Below are 16,902 nucleotides of genomic sequence, written 5' to 3'. Positions count from 1 at the left end.
GACAGGGAGCTGAGAGTCCTGGCAGATGCCACTGGCCCGACCAGGAGGGAAACTGAGGGAGTGGGAGGACGGGCAGAGAGGGATGCTCAGGATGACGAGGGGTAGGCAGTGAGTGCACCTCACAGTCTCCACGGCCCCAACAGTGCTTTGCACGGTGCTTTGTGACCAGCAGGCTCAATAGATACTGATTGAGTAAATGAATGTCAGAAGCAGCCCCGGGTGCCTGATCAATATGTACATACAAGGTCTCCTGCTGTGTGCTCTAAATGAGAAGAGGGACCAGTTGGCTATGCAGAACACAGCATCAATATGACACAGTACTTCACTACCTGGGAATTGGAAGACGTGTGCATGGGGGCATTCTATGTCACCCCACATGGAGTTAGACATTTTGCTTTCTCCGAGACTCCATAGTGGTGGTGCTGGGTAGGACATCATCCGTACTTCTCTGCTGAGAGCTGGCAGAGAGGGTGTGTCAGACTTGGATGGGGGTGCAGAGGTGGGCAGTTCTTTCTCCATGGTCCCTATGGCCTGTTATAATGGTGTGCCCTGCTCCCTGATTTGGATATGGTAAGACGTTCATGCTGAATGGCATAAATTAGAGGTTTTCAAATCCATTTGGGTAGGAAAGCACCTGGAAGTCATGGTACTTTGTATGGAATGCCTTGAAATGCTGATAAATTTAATTCCATTGTGTGAAATGGGAACACTTTTGTTAGCAGGAAAGCCAACTATATCATATGTGCATTATATTTCAATCACAACCAAAACACAGGCTGTCAAGCTCCTCGATGCCTGATGCCTCCCCAGTTTGCTCCTGAGCTCCTCAGCTCCCTTTTCTCTGTGAGAACGCCACCGCCAGCCTCTCAGAGCAGGGGACAGACACCCCAGAGTTATCCTCCACTCGTCTCCCTCCTCACCTCCTCCCCACTCCCACCCCACATCTATCCAATGACCAGGTTCCAGGAAATTGGCTTCCAAGTCAGTTCCTGATTCTGAGCACGTCTCTCCATCCTCACTCCCACTACCTCCATTCAGGCCACCATCATCTCCACCTGAATGACAGCCACAACCTCATTCCCCTCTGAGGTCTTCTCCACAGCACAGCAGCCAGTGACCTTTCTAGAACACCAATCCAATGAAGTCATTCCTCTGCGTCCAACCTTTCAGAGGGTCCCAAGCTGATAGACCCAATCTGGCCTAAGAATGTCCCTTCAGTTTAATTTTCTCCAACCTCACCGTCATGCTCTACATTTCTGGCCAAACAGAATTATTTGCTGTTTGGGACTGTGTTGTGTGCTCTCTGGCTGGAACATCTCCCCCAACTCAGTTGCCCGGCTAACTCCTCCTCCTACTTCGTCTTAGATGATCCCTCTTTCAGGAGGTCTTCCCCGGCCCCCCACCCATAAGTTCCTCAGGGCTCTTACTGCATGCATTGTGCGAACCTCACCATCTCTCATTTGGATTCCTGCAACAGCCTCCCCGCTGGTGTCTTGCTTTCACTCTGGGCCCCACCCATCCATTCTCCACACTGCAGTCAGAATCATCTCTCTGAAAGGCACATTTGATCATGTGTGTCCCACTGCCCTTAGGATCAAGTCTGAACTCCTAGCATGACTTTTACGGCCCTCTAAGATCTCGCCTCTTGCAACCTCCCCAGATTCACTCTTGCCAAGTCCCTCTGCATGTCAGCTAGCTCAAGTTTCTTTCAAGTCCACCACATGCCACCTGCTCTCTAACTCTGTGCTTTGCATATGCTGCTTCCTAGTCTAGACCCTTCCCCCGACTCCCACCTCTCTACCTGGCTAATTCCTATATATTCTCCAGGTGTCTGCCAAACATCACTTCCTCTAGAAATCCTTCCTGGAATACCTAAATTAGATTGTGTATCTTTCTCCCCATTCCACTTCCTTGTCCCTACCACCCATAGGCTTAATTGCTTAAATAATCAGCTATTGTTTCTTCTAGGAAGTGAGCTGCAGAACCATGGATATTTTGTTCCTGCCCATGTTTCTCACACTATACAGAATAATGCTTAATAAATGTTTATGGAATCAAGAATGAATGAATGCCTATTTCTACTTCTACCACTGGAAGCAGGAACTCCTAGCTAACTTATCTTAAAGTGTGTGGTGCATGGATTGTGCTTAATAAGAGTGTTGAATAAATAAATAAATGAATGATCAAGTTCATTTATTTTATTATACTTTAAAGAAATTATCCTTGTTCATTTGTTCTACCATCTGCAAGAACTTGCTAGCAGAAAAGCAGCAGGAGGCCCCAACATTATAAGAAAACTGTTAGATGTAAAACTTAAAATCCTGGGTTAGAGAATTCTCTCTGTTAACAGCCAGTGGTTGGTGTTTGCTCTGGAGCCCTCTCTGGGGAGCAGTGTGCCTTGGAGGCTCTTCCGCTCACTCCCTGTGTCCATTTTTTCTGGCCAGAGCCTGGCCACCAAGTGGCTTTGCTGCCCCGATGGATCCACTGAATCTGTCCTGGTACGATGAGGATCTGGAGAGGCAGAACTGGAGCCGGCCCCTCAATGGGTCGGACGGGAAGTCAGACAGGCCCCACTACAACTACTACGCCATGCTGCTCACCCTGCTTATCTTCATCATCGTCTTTGGCAACGTGCTGGTGTGCATGGCTGTGTCCCGTGAGAAGGCGCTGCAGACCACCACCAACTACCTGATCGTCAGCCTCGCTGTGGCTGACCTCCTTGTGGCCACGCTGGTCATGCCCTGGGTCGTCTATCTGGAGGTAGGTCTGGGCCCCACTTGTTCCAGTGCCTTCTCCAGGAGGGCTCTATGCTGGAGCCTGGACTCCAGGCTCCCCACTGGTTCCTACCAACAAGTTGCCTGGTTTTCCCAGGGGATCTCTTCCTCTACTCTCGGCTCAGTTTTTCTCCTTATAAAATGGATAGATTGTCTCTCTGATCATCCCAACTACCATTTATAGAGTGCTGACCAAGTGTCGGGCCTCATGTTATATACAGCATTTTCCCATATAATCCTCATAGTGGCTCTGAGAGGCCAGCATTAGTATCACCATTCTGCAGATGATGAACCAGATGGTCAGAGAAGTTAGGTGACTTCTCCAGTATCACACAGCTGGCAGATCCAAGCAGGAGCTCTGTCTGGTCCCGGAGTTGGTTCATTAGGTCATGTTAGAAATGGAAGTAATGGGTGAAGATCCTTAAGGAGGGGACTTGTTTGTGTTCCCAGGCCTGAAGGCTGCAATCCTCTCTCCTGTGGGCTGCTGTTCTATGCTCCCCCAGTTTATTCTGGTGCCCATGTCCAGGGCCTGTGGGCAGAGGCTGCCGTGAACTTGCTGCAGCCCCCTTACCTCAGGAAGAACCAGGTATATTATGCATTGCTCAGCCCAGGACAGAGCCCAGCTCTGCATTTGGAAACAGGGAGTAGGCAGCCCCTGCTGTGGTCTGGGCACTGTGCCAGGCGTGTTGCAAACACAGACTCAGCAAATGTTGTCAGTAATTCTGGGTGTTGATAGTGGTCTTCTCACCTCACCAAATAGGAAACTGAGGGTTTGAGAACAAGTTGCCTGTCTTCACCCAGGTCACACAGCACAGGGAGGAATTGCTCATAGAGAAGTCCCTAAACAGAGATTCCTCTCCAGGCGGACACTTGCCAGAGCTGACAGGCAAATGTAGGAGGGTCCAGGGGATTTTTGTGGCACAAACTGGATCCTGCCCCTTTAGCTCTGCTCAGGGTTCTAGGGCAGCCTGTCCAGGGCTGACGCTGGTCTGGGAGCCCGGACACATGAGAACTGATCGGGAATGGGCTTACACTCAGTTCACCGAGCTGTTCTCTTCCTGCCCTGGGCAAGAGAGGAATTTACCTGTGCCACAAAGGCACATCCCTGCCTGGGAGGGAGGGGCTGCCATTGTTGAAAGAAAATATAAAACCTTTGTAGGTTTGAGAAGAGGAGACATCTAGAAGCAGCAGCTCAGACAGGGAGGGCAGGCTGGTCCATGTGGCATACCTCCCCGTCCCCAGGCCCCAAGGGGCTCGTGTGCTTCCTGTCGTCACCACCACGCTGGCCCCCAGGGAGCTCTGGTCCATCATCCCCTTGGTTTTCTTTACCACAGCAAAAACAGGCCACAACTTTCAAAATGCCCTGGCTGAATGTTAATGAAAAACCAAAAGGAAACACACTAAATACAAAACAACACAAAAACATACAGGTGACACAGGACAGGGCTCCAATTCCTCCACTCTTGCATGTTTAGGGCTCCTAGACTCTGTCCATCCCACGTCCTGTCTGAGGGCCTCTCCCTGAGGAGCCCCTTCTTAATTCTTAGGCTTGATCCCCTCCTGCTCCCTTCTGAAGGAGGGTCCCAGACCTCAGACCATCAGGAAAAAATGGTGGGAAAAATGCTAGAGCAAACAACCTCTCTGTGCCCCAGTTTCTTTATCTATAAAACAGGGATGGTAATGGTACCTACCTCGTAACACTGAGGATCAAATGAGTTAATACATGAAAAGTGCTTAGCATGGTACCTGGCACACAGTAAGCACTGTGCAAGTGCCAGCCGTGACGACAGTGACACAGATGAAGATGACAACATATCCAGCCCCTCTCTACATAGAGAGGACTCTCCCCTTCTCAAAGAGGAAACCCTCTTCCCAGAGTGAGGCGGGTTCCTCCCAGGGCTGTGGGCATGGGTTCAGTTGGCTTCCAGACCCTCATTCTTACCCAGACACAGGTTGGGGACAAATTCCTACATGGATTTATCGGGGCTCCTAGGAATCTGTAAGTCCTTCAAGCAGATACTTAAACATACTTGTTCACCAGTGTTTTAAGTGTGAGGCTGAGTGTTTTGGGGGGCATGGTGCAGAATGGCATCTTACAGGGCAGCATGCAAACTCTCCCCCAGTGTCCCATCAAAACAACAGCTGGGTGGTGAGCCCTGCTTAAAGGACACTGTCTCAGCTATTTGTTGTCCCTAGACAATGTCCCAAGTGGAGTCTCACCCTACCCCAATATCCTGTCAACATATCCTCACAACCACATCCTGTACCCTCTCCAATAGGTGCTTTTTATCATCCAGAATTTTCCATCCTGTTCCATTTCCAGCAATGTTAAATGCCCCAATAGCCAGGCATGCCAGCACCTAGATGTGCATTATCTATTCTGCTAAATATGTGGAAAGCACGCAGGCTTTGGAGTGAGAGGGCTGGGTTCAGATCCCGACTCTACACCTTTCTATCTGGACAGCCATGGGAGAAGTTTCTGAGAGACCACAGCCAGGGCCCTTGCCTGCACGTGCCATTCCATTTAGGCCTCACTGCCCTTTGAGGTGAGTCTTGCCGTGTGCACTTTCTAGAAGAGAAGATGAGATTGAAAAGTTGAACAAAGATTTCAGAGTTATTTATTCACTCATTCAACATTTATTGAGCCCTTTGTCCTACCCCCATCCCAGGGCTGGAGGCCAGGGCATTGCCCTGCCATCGATGCAGAGTCTGACAGGACCAGTACAGGACAGTCTGATGGCAGTGACAGTGGAGCAGCTCCACAGGAGATGTGGGGGCATGTGGCTCAGCCTGGAGGTGTCAGGGAAGGCTCGCAGCAAGAGATGACACTTTAGGAAGAATTATCTAAGGGAAAGAGGCAAGTACTTGCATTCCAGGCAAAGCCACCCAGCCGGAAGAGTGGGTATCTGGCTCGAGGTTTTGAGAGGTTACCATGTCATTTGCCTCTGAGGTTTGCTGTCCTCATCCGTAGATAGGAACGTGAAGTGTTTGGAGCAGTGCCTGACATGTAGTAAGTGCTTTTTATAGTTATTATTAAGATTTAGCTGAGCCAGTGCAGGTCTCAGATTCACATGAGCAAGAAGGTAATGTCAACGAATGATGCCCAGAGGTGCAGAGAAAAGAGCCCTAGGTGGGCATAGAAAACACAGGGCCAGTCCTTCCTCTGCCATGAAATTTCCAAGTGACCTTGGGTAAGTCTGTTTTCTTTTCTGACCCCAAGTTGTCTACCCTTGAAATGATAATCTCTCCTTTTCACGCTTTAGGTTTACCAAGTATGTTTCACATAATAATCTCCTCTTTTGACAAGCTAGACGGTCCCTTCCAAGGCAGCTTAGGAAAGAGTGTGGGATGGTATGGGACGAGCTGGCTTCATCCTCCAGCCCTGCACGCTTGCTGGGTGGACTTGGCCACACCGCATAGCCTCTCTGGGATTCAGCTCCCTCTTCTGTGAATGGGGATAATTAATTCCTTCTAGGAAGAGTTTTAAGAACAATCCATGAGAGACAGTACAGTGCCCACAGCAGATGTCTGTCTATAACATCAGTGTCTACCAGTACATTTTCTTGAGTCTTTGAGCAGCTGCTCCTGGAACCACAGAAGAAACTTCTCCCTTCTTTGGGCTTCAGCTAGGACAGTGGGGGGAGGGGTCTGGGAGCTCCCTGAAGGCAGAGACTGTGTCTATATTCATCCATCTTCTGTTGCTTGTAACAGAATTCCTGAAACTGGGTAATTTAGAAAGAAATGAACTTTATTTCTTACAGTTTTGGAGTTTTTACTTTTTGGAAGTCCAAGGTCCGGGGGGCACATCTTGTGAGGGCAGTCTTGGTGGGGAGTCTCTGCAGAGTCCGGTGGCAATGCAGGGAATCACATGGAGAGAATGGCAAGAGTGCTTTCATGTGCTCTCCTTGTAGAGCCACCAGTCTACATCCATTATAACCCATTCAACCATTAACCCATTACTCCGTGAATGGATTAATACATTCATGATGTCCCAATCCTCATGATCCAATCACCTCTTAAAGGCCCCACCTTTCAAATACCGTAATTGGATTTCCCACCCTCTTAACTCTGTTACAGTTGGGATCAAGTTTCCAACACACGAACTTTGGGAAAACATATTTAACCCACAGCAATGTCTGAATTGTTTACAAGTATATCCAGGAGTCTAGAACAGAGCCTGGCACACAGTAAATTGCTTAATAAGTGTTTGTAGGAAAGAAAGACGTCAGGGAGGAGGGAAGGAGAGGAAAGACAGGGAGGAGGACTCTGATACCTCAGACCTAGATCCCCAGGGATGTGAAAGCAGCTCTCAAATACCAGTCCTAGGAGGGGCTTCAAGGTGGGGTGTGAACTAGGTGGGCCTGAGACTCTGCCCTGTGGTTCCCTAAAGGTAGACTCTGTTTACTCCAGGGAAGCCCCTTCTATGCTCTTCCACCCTCTCCCCCTGACTGGACATCCAGCTGTCAACTCCTGGCCACCTGGTCAGCGCAGCAGCACAGGGAGCCAGCAGAAGCCCTGGGACGGGACCCCCACATGAGCCCCAAGAAGACAGTGCCACACTAGAGGCTTCCTGTCTCCTGGGGAAAGGTGCTGTTTCCTCCACGCAAGACAACAGCTGTGTTGCCCATCACTGAGCTTAAATGCCAATGCTGGGTTTATGCCTAGAGCAGGAGAGAGGGCAGTGATGAGAATGAGCAGTGTTATAATTAGCCCTGCTGTCCTGCTGTGCTGTGAGGGGCTTTCTTGCACCTCTTTTCCTATTGGGAGAAGCAGAAGTGGGTTTCCCTGTCCTTACTCTGTCCTCAGGGATGGGGCTGCTCCAGACTTCTGGAGTTGCTAGGACCAGCCTGCTCCGTGAGTGTGTGAGCCTGTGTCTATGAATGGGAGGTATGGGTGTGCGCGAGGGGCAGGGTGGGATGGGGGCTGAGAAATGTTCTTGCCAGGAGCTAGACTCTTCATCCCCCATCAAACCAAGGACAGCTCATTACAGCACTCCCTCCCCAACCCAACCTGGTGTTCCTAAATCTCCAGCCCAGATTTTCCTTGTTTTGTTCTCTAGATATAAGAAGAAGCAGATATTTCTTCTCTGTTCCATGGAGACTCATTGTCTTCACCATTGTTCTTAACAGACCATTTTTGGGCCCTGACTCTGTGCCATGCACTGGGCTAGGCACTGGAGGGCTTGCCTGGCTCACCAAGAACCAAGAGCAGGAGCAGAAGCTGAGCTGAGAGGTCTCGGGCAAGTCACTGCACTTTTCTAAGGCTCAGCTTCCTCAGTAAAAAGGGTATTTTCAAATTATACCAGGGATTTAATTTCTAGAACGGTGACTGGGTGAAGACACAGGGAGGTCAATGCCACTGAAGAAAAAGTTTAATGCTACTCACAGTCTCCCTGGAAATGAGAGGCACAGCAAACCCTGCTGGGCCACAGGAGGAGCACCAGGCTTGGGTCGGGAGGCGAAAGCCTAGGTTTTTTGCAGGAAACACAAGCAGTGCAGAGGAAGAGGTTTAAGACTGGCTAGTCTGAATAATTCTGGCAGGCCTCGGGCTACGGGCTGCCCCTAGTTGCCTGGCCCCTGGCCCTGGGATGATTCAGGGCAGGGGGAATATCGGTTGGGTGTATGAGAGTTAGGTAGGGAGGCGGTCGGCTTGCATTTGAGAGGCGTGCTCCCAAGTAAGTGTTTATTACACTTTGGGATTAGCTAGCCCCAGAAGGGGCAGTGTCTCCCAGGTCTACAAGGCCCCCAAATACTAGAGCATCAGGAGCACAGAATAGAAGACAATATAGTTAACATTGTTGTCCCTGTGACGAATGGATGCCAAATAGACAAGTACGGAATCTGAGAAAGCACAGGAGGATCACAAGACAATCACACACAAGTTTTACAGATGAAGGGTCAAAGTGAAGGCAGTAAGTCTAAGTTGGTCGTGTTTCTTCTAGTACAGTTCTTGGCACAAAGTGGCCTGACGTGTCTGGGAGGAGAGAGGCCAGGGACAAGGGCCTCAGACACCCATGGGCACTACTCCCCATTGCTGTCCCTTTCTCCCCCAGAACTCTGCTGGTGACCCTCAGATTCCCACAGCTGCCTCTGAGCCCGTGGCCCCATCTGCCCCAGAAGGACCAAGCCATGACAACTAAGCTCATCTCCCCACCTCCTGCTGTCTATCTAGTATGTTGCTTTGTCCCCAGGTGGTGGGTGAGTGGAAATTCAGCAGGATCCACTGTGACATCTTCGTCACTCTGGACGTCATGATGTGCACAGCAAGCATCCTGAACCTGTGTGCCATCAGCATCGACAGGTGAGCCCAGCCGGGATGGGGGGGGTGACCCTGCCACTCACCCTTCCAGCCACCCTGCCTCGCCTCATGGTCAGGCTCTATGATGCACATGGCTGGCTGTGTTCACGTGAGTCCATGTGTTTGTGTGTGTGTATGTGTGCGTGTTGTGCGTGTGTGTTTACAGACTTCCCAAAGAGAGCCCATCTATGGACAGTGCTGTTACCACAAACACCGACAGTGACTCGTATAAAAGAGAAAGTTCTCAGAACTCCCAGTTTTATTTTCTAGACACCGATGATGATGGCATCTGCCCCCAGAGCTGTGGTGTCTGGTTATGCATTTTCTGTCTGGCTCAGAGCCCACAGCCAAGGGGGGCGGGTCATTCCCACCTTGCTAAGCTGTACCCTTGGAGCCTTTTACTAATTTGCATAGACATGCCACATGGGCTCCCACAGGCCCTGGCCCTATCCTTAGGGGATGAAATCAGTGAATGGAAGAGAAGTGCTGGGTAGCAGAAGGTATGGGAGGGTTGTAAACAATTGCCGTTGTTGTTTTTTCCTGCTAAACGTAGCTTAAACCTTGCTCTGAGAGGCCTGGCTACCAACACATCAACAAACACTTACTGTCTGTGGGCCTAGCACAGGTGCAGTGGGTATAGTTTCAAAGGTGCACAGCCCCTCAAAGAAGCCTCACATCCAAGTGGATGATCAGAATAATAGACATGAGCCGGGAGTGAGCAGTAGATGGCCAGTCATTAAGTGCTTGATTGAGCACTGCCAAGTGTCCTCACTGTCTGAGTTTGGGGACAGGAGGGAGGGTTGAGTTAGGGTATCAGGCAGGCTTCAGGGAGGTGGGTCAACTGTCCAGCCTCAAGGAATGGGAGTGTGTCTGCTGTGTGCATGTCAAGGATTGAAAGGTCCCTGGGCCTGCACCCCAGACTCAGAGTCCCCTGTCTGCCCTTGCAGGTACACAGCTGTGGCCATGCCCATGCTTTACAACACACGCTACAGCTCGAAGCGCCGAGTCACCATCATGATTGCCATCGTCTGGGTCCTGTCCTTCACCATCTCCTGCCCACTTCTCTTTGGACTCAACAACACAGGTGAGTCCTGCCTTCCTTTGCCTGGGGCTCAGCTGGCCCTGGGTCCCTGCTACTGTGCAGGACCCTGAGGGGGCTGAATCCCCGGCACAGATATGGGTGGGAGCTCAGTGGGGGCCCATTCGCCACCCCAGACTGAGGCCAGGCTGGGTCTCCTTGGGCCAAACCCAAGTCAGAGCTGTTCCATGTTGGACCAGAGAGGAAAAAATGGCCCACGGCACCAAGGAGTTGCATGAGGAATGAGGATAATGGTTCAGGAGGACGTCTGGCCATTTTCAACTTTGTTTATTAAATTGGATTAGGCCAGACAGCCTCACAAACTGTGCGTGTGTGTATGTGTGTGCACACACTCACACACGGGAGGAGGCTCCTGGGCGTCCATCCACCCCAACAGTGGGCAATTGCACTTTTGTAATGAGGCTGCAGCCCTCAGGGCCAGTCTGGACAGGATATGGTGAAGCCCTGAAAATGTGTGGTGCAAAATCTAAGTGTCACAGGAACTCCAAAAAGTGGAAATAGAATTAAATATACTCAAATTAATCAAGAAGGCCCTGAGATAAAGGACAGACATCTGGTAGACCTGGAAGAGAACATGGTAACATACGAAACACATTGCAACACAGATGACTTCAGCAAACAGGACCAAGTTATCTTGTTCCTGAGGCTAAAAGGCAGCAGATCTCCCCCCCATATGTGGGAAAGGCTAAAATAATGGTTTATTCTTTATAAATAATTATTTTGCATCATTTTTTCTGAATGCTCTGGCTCCACCTGTGTGCTCAGAAACGACAAAACTAATGACCAAGTAACAGGGGAATAATAATGGAAAAACTTGGAAACAGTCAATCACAGCTTAGCTTTTTGCTCACAGTTCTGTTTCTAATACTCTGATTTACACTGAGCATTTATTTGCATCTAACATTTCCAGGCAGCCTTAACCATCTAGTCATTTTCTCTACAAAACTGCTCCTGGCTCCCATGAAGGAGGTAAATGTGCTGTCGTGGTGCTGTGGCCCAGTGGGCCTGCTGACACCCGGCCGCCTGGGGCTCTCCTTCCCCCAGACCAGAACGAGTGCATCATCGCCAACCCCGCCTTCGTGGTCTACTCCTCCATCGTCTCCTTCTACGCACCCTTCATCGTCACCCTTCTGGTCTACATCAAGATCTACATTGTCCTCCGCAAGAGGCGCAAGCGGGTCACCACCAAGCGCAGCAGCCGGGCTTTCCGGGCCAACCTGAAGGCCCCACTCAAGGTCCCAAGACCCTCCCTCCCCTCCAAGTGTTCCCACCTCACCATTACTGAGGAGGCTTGTCCCATGCATAGGTGGGGGCTGGGACATGACAGCTAGGTTGAGGTCCAGGCTGGAGGAGCTCCAAGGAGCAGGGTGAGGGCAGATTTTGAAGGCCTGGCCTTCAGTGGAGCGACTTGGATCTCCAGGATGGGGAGGTGGGACCCATGGTGGGCACCAGTGGGGAGAAATCTTTGCTTGGAGAGCTTGCGACTGAATGCAGCCTCTCTGCTTGGCACCTGCCTTTGCTCCTCTCTTCTTCGTTAGCTGACCCCCAGCCTCTCTGTCTCCCTTTCCCTTCCTCTGACTTCTCCATCCTATCTCCTTTACCTTCCCCGCTGTCTGTCCTCCCCTCCACCCACCTCCATCCCCACCTTCTCTTTCCTCCTTCTCTCTTCTGCTCCTCTTTCACTACCCCTTGCCCCCCTGTCTTGCGACTGTTCCCCTCCCCTCAGCGTCCCCTGAGGAAGACAGTATGTGGGCATAGAAGGAACAAGAGCTTTCAGATTAGATGCATTGGGTTCAAATTGTGGCAAGGCCACTTTTTGGCTGAGTGACCTTGGGCAAGTTACTTAACTTCTCTGAGCCTCAGTTTCCTCATCTGTTAAATGGGAATCGTAACACCAACCTCACAGGGTGGTCTTGAGGATTCAGTGTGAGAAGGGATGTGAGCATGCCTCGCATGGTGCCAGATCCTTAGCAAGTGCTCCAGAAAAATCAGCGTCCTTTTGTCCTTCGTCCTGCCCACCTCTTCTCGTCACGGTGCTGATCTTCACCCTTGCCCTGACTGCCTTTTCTGGCCCCGCCCTCCTGATCTCTGAGCCCCTGTGTCCAGTCTGAATTCTCCATGGACTATCTCACCTTGGGTTTCTGTCCCCCACCCTCCCCAGCCCCCTCACTGCCTCTTGTGACCCATGTGCTGGCTCACTCCACAGGGCAACTGTACTCACCCTGAGGACATGAAACTCTGCACCGTTATCATGAAGTCTAATGGGAGTTTCCCAGTGAACAGGCGGAGATTGGTAAGTGTTCAGGTCAGGGACCCAGAGCCAGGTCTTTCTGCCCCTAGGGAAGCTCACCAGCCATGTTTCCCACCAGCTGGTCCAAGGGAGAGGCACCTACCAGCATCCCCCACTTGGCCTCAGCTGATGGCAGACTCACCATCCACACCTCCAAGCAGGCATGGAGTGAAACACCTGCATTCTGCAAGGCACAGATATGTACCCCTAGCATAAGAAAACAGTTGGGAGGAAGGACTTGGCCATAACAACAAAATAAAAATGATAATAATGGCTATCCCCATTTCTGAAACACCTACCATGTTCTTAGCGTCTCATCAGATCCTCACCACAACCCTGGGAGGTAAGTCTTATTGATCTTACCGATCTTCAGTTTACAGAAGAGGAAACAGAGGCTCAGAGAGTTTAGGTAACTCACCCAAGTCTAAACAGTTAGTTGGTGACAGAGCACATATTTGAGCCCTGACCTATGTGACTCCAAAATCCATGCTCATCTTCTTTCCCCTGGCATGTGCTGCCTTATTGGCAGGCAGGCTCTGGGCTAGAGGCTGGGAGCTGGGGCAGGTGGGCAGAGCAGCCACAGGGGCTGGTGGTGAAGCCCAGCCTGTAAGTAGAGCCCAGAGGTGCAGAAACACAGCAGACCCCAAGCTCTACCCCAAGCTCTGCCCAGTGGTAGTAGCACCAGGGCTCAAGAAGCAGGTGCCTCATCCCCCAGGTGGGCCAGGAAGGGGTCAGGGAACCCACAGAGGGCCACACATGAAGTCTAGGTCAGATGGCCTTGGGAAGCAGGGTCTCCAACATTCATCTGCGCTGCAAGGGCAGGACTCTAAGGAGCTGTTTATGAGGCAGGTGCCAAAATAGGACTGAGGTTAAAGCAGCAGCCCATTTATACCATCTGGGCACATAATGAGGCTGTGTTTCAGGAGCTCAGGCTAGGACCTCCAGGGCCTCAAACAGGAGAGCCTAAGGAAGAACTTGGGAGGCCATGAGTGGACTCATGCCAGGGCCCTCCAGGTCAGCCAGCAGGGAAGAAGTGGGGTCCCAGGGGTCAGCCCTTTGGCTCCTGGCTCAATCTAGCCAGAAGAATATGGAGCACATGTGTGTGTGCTGGCACAGGTGCCCATGAAGTAGGAGCACTGGGCCCTTGTTTTTGCCTGGTGGGAAGAACGGGGCGGGCGCCCTCTGTGCAGTTAGAACATGAGCTCCTGGAGGCAGGACTGACTTCCTTCAGTTGTTTATCCCCAGCAGCCAGCTTGGTGCCTGGCATGTAGCTGGCACTCAGTAACTGTTTCTCAGTTAATGAAAGAGGCTGGGTGGTGAGCCCCCACAGAATGGTTGTGGGTTACTGAGGCTGCATAAGGATTGCTCTGGGAAGGAGGCCAGGGACAACCCAGCAGTCATGGACTGCTGTGGATCATTGGTCCTGTCACCAGACAGTCCCTACCTCTCTCAGTCATAATCTCCCTGGCAGGGTGACCCTGCAGTGTTGCAAGAGTCCCAGAGGGGGAAAGGGAGGGATTGGGTGGGGCAGGTGTGGCCGGGTGAGGCTGGTGGCTGGTGCCTGAGACCTTGCCTGGCTTTACCCAGCACTCTCTGCCTCTGGTGCAGGAGGCTGCCCGCCGAGCTCAGGAGCTGGAGATGGAGATGCTCTCCAGCACCAGCCCACCAGAGAGGACCCGGTACAGCCCCATCCCACCTAGCCACCACCAGCTGACTCTCCCTGACCCATCCCACCATGGCCTCCACAGCACTCCCGACAGCCCTGCCAAACCAGAGAAGAACGGGCATGCCAGAGACCATCCTAAGATTGCCAAGTTCTTTGAGATCCAGACCATGCCCAATGGCAAAACCCGGACCTCGCTCAAGACTGTGAGTCGTAGGAAGCTCTCTCAGCAGAAGGAGAAGAAAGCCACTCAGATGCTCGCCATTGTTCTCGGTGAGTTGGCGCTGGCTGTTTGCCACAACCCAGCCCTGCCCAGCCCTGGCTGCACAAAGGCACCATCGCTGCAGGTCCCATTCCCTGCCATGCCCTTCCTAACCATGCATGTAAGTTCATGGGACCAGCACTTTCTCATGCTCAGCTTAAGCCCATTGATGTACTTTCAACCCTATTAGGTAGATTCTCTAATTGTGCTCATTTTATAGATGAGCAAACCGAGGCTTAGAGTGGTTATATAACTTTACCAAGGAGGACCAATGATTTCAGCTCAGGCAATCTGATTGCAGAGTCTGTGAACTAGACCAGTTTACCATGATGCCCACAGAACCTCCTGTTCCCGAGCAAGCCACTTTCTCTCTTTAGTCTCCTGTCTGTAGATTAGGTTACTTCTCAGGGTTGTTGTGGTGGTCAAATGATATACAGTTAGTGAAGGCATTCTATAAACTGCAAAGCAGTACACAGATGTAAGTGTTATTATTATGGTTTTTGTTACTGTTGCTATTGCTGAGGAATTGGGAAGTTTGGCTCACTTGTGCTAAACCAAGACCCTGTGAGACAGAGCTGTAAAAAATAAAAGGAGGCCTTGAGAGGCATCCCCTGATCTAAACAAGGGACTGGCCTGTCCACTAGGCAAGACTTTGGAATAAAAGTTTCCTAGAAAACCATATAGTGATGGCTAAAAATCAAGGGCTAGACTGACATGGGAGGTTGGGGAAAGGAGGAACCTAGGTCACTGTCTTCTGTGTAGCGCCTGCGGTCCCCTTTGACCTCCTGGCCGTTTTGGGATGTCAGTGGGGCAGGTGTTTCTATCCTGTTTTCATGAATGCGAGTACACAGTCCCAGCAGGTTAAGAGAAAACCATGGTCACATGGCTAGGACGTGGCAGAGCAGGACTGGAGCCAGGCACTCTGCTACAATTCACAGGGACTCTGTTCTTCCCAGACATCACTCTGTCCCTGGGTCACCTCCTGTGCCTGTAGGGCATTGCATGTACATGCTGCCTCCACACAGAGGGTCCCACTTGAGCTGAGGTCTTGGAGCTAGACAAACACAGTGTGTGCGGGTGGAGTGAGGATGGGGGGGTGCTCAGCCTGGGGGAGAGGGCATGGTCCCAAGATGGGCATTAGCAAGGATGTGTCCACTAAGGCTGGAGAAATTGAGGGGAGGCTGGAGCAAGAGCCTGGCCATTAGGGGACCAGAATAGACTGGAGTTCAGATCTCAGCTTTGCCACTTAAGAGTGGAGTGACCTTGGGTACATCACAGAGCCGTTGTGAGCCTCAGTTCCCCATCTATCTCACTGGGATGCCTCTTTTTTCAAACTGTGCATCCCACCCACACAGCCACGAACAAACTCCTTATACTTCCAGCTTGTGTGGAAGATGTGGTTCTCAAAGATGACTGGGAAATAGAGTAGGTATACTAATACCAATGAGGCCGAGGGACAGAGGGCCCTTTCACTGTAAATGAGTGTCACGGGCAGGTCTGGAACCCAAGCCCAGCACTCTTCTCGCAGTGTTCCTGCAGCCATGGCCTTGATGCACACTGCGTCCAGGGCCCGCTGACCGCGTCCTCTCCCGCAGGCGTGTTCATCATCTGTTGGCTGCCCTTTTTCATCACGCACATCCTGAACATACACTGTGACTGCAACATCCCGCCCGTCCTGTACAGCGCCTTCACGTGGCTGGGCTACGTCAACAGTGCTGTGAACCCCATCATCTACACCACCTTCAACATCGAGTTCCGCAAGGCCTTCCTGAAGATCCTCCACTGCTGACTGCCGCACCTGCTCAGCAGATGCTTCCCGCCTCCCTGCCCAGGCCGGCCGGGACTGACCCTGCAAGCCGTGGGCAGGGAGGCCTGGGGCACTCAGCCTTCTCTGCACCCCGCAGGCCCCGCCGTGTTAGCTTGGCTCCATGCCCTCGCTGCCCACACGCTCTCGCTCTGCCAGGAGAGGGCTAGAGCTGGCATGATCCCAGCCCTGGGCTGGCCCGGCCTGGGGCAGCCCTCGGAATCCCCTTCTCACCCCCAGGCCCACTCTCCTCTGCACCAAAGATGCAGCCACCTTCCTTGACTTTTCTCTGGGGCTCTGGGATCACTGGGGTCAGAGTCGGGGCTCAGAGGCCAAGTGCTGTCTGTCTGTTGGGCTTGGCCTGGAGCAGGCGGTGGGGACAGGTGGACAGTTCTTGCCCTACAAGGCCACAGGAGGAAAGCAAGCGCTCTTGCCAAGGCCCCAGGCAATGTCAGTCCTGGGGGACCCATGTAAATACCAGACCACAGGCTGGACCCCGGGGAAGCCTGAGCCAAAAGTCTTAGCTCCCTGCCCCACCCCGACATGAGCCTCCACTTTCCACAGCAGTGGGTCCTGACCTGCCTCACACCCTCTGATTAGGATTAGGGTGGAACCCTAATCTCCAAAGGCCCCAAGAGGGTCTGTAGAGAGAGGAACTCCTCCCCTCCCCGACTCTGCCGCCTTCTGCCGTGGTCACATGCATCTCTTCTAGT

General features: G+C 51.8%; 1 protein-coding gene across 2 annotated transcripts; it reads left to right on the top strand.

The window, feature by feature from the left end:
• The first annotated feature begins 2,448 nt into the window (after positions 1–2,448).
• On the top strand, positions 2,449–16,495 carry DRD2 (dopamine receptor D2). Of its 2 annotated transcripts, XM_063094099.1 has the most exons (7): positions 2,449–2,760; positions 8,965–9,074; positions 10,019–10,155; positions 11,215–11,405; positions 12,377–12,463; positions 14,069–14,396; positions 15,981–16,495. In XM_063094099.1, the coding sequence occupies exons 1-7, from the start codon at positions 2,476–2,478 to the stop codon at positions 16,172–16,174; spliced, it is 1,332 nt and encodes a 443-aa protein (XP_062950169.1). In that variant the 5' UTR covers positions 2,449–2,475; the 3' UTR covers positions 16,175–16,495. The 2 variants fall into 2 exon arrangements, with proteins under 2 accessions (XP_062950169.1, XP_062950168.1); XM_063094098.1 differs by lacking the exon at positions 12,377–12,463 and having other exon boundaries at positions 2,476–2,760.
• The last annotated feature ends 407 nt before the right edge of the window (positions 16,496–16,902 follow it).

Source organism: Cynocephalus volans, chromosome 4, assembly GCF_027409185.1.
Source record: "Cynocephalus volans isolate mCynVol1 chromosome 4, mCynVol1.pri, whole genome shotgun sequence".
Taxonomy (NCBI): domain Eukaryota; kingdom Metazoa; phylum Chordata; class Mammalia; order Dermoptera; family Cynocephalidae; genus Cynocephalus; species Cynocephalus volans.
The sequence above is the reverse complement of the archived record's forward strand: the minus strand, read 5'-3'. Positions and strand labels throughout refer to the sequence as shown.

Excerpts from the sequence above, each read along its gene's own strand:
- DRD2 (XM_063094099.1), top strand. The coding sequence starts at position 2,476 with ATGGATCCACTGAATCTGTCCTGGTACGATGAGGATCTGGAGAGGCAG. Across the intron at positions 10,156-11,214 it reads CTTTGGACTCAACAACACAG|ACCAGAACGAGTGCATCATC; the intron begins GTGAGTCCTGCC and ends TCCTTCCCCCAG. Across the intron at positions 11,406-12,376 it reads ACCTGAAGGCCCCACTCAAG|GGCAACTGTACTCACCCTGA; the intron begins GTCCCAAGACCC and ends CTCACTCCACAG.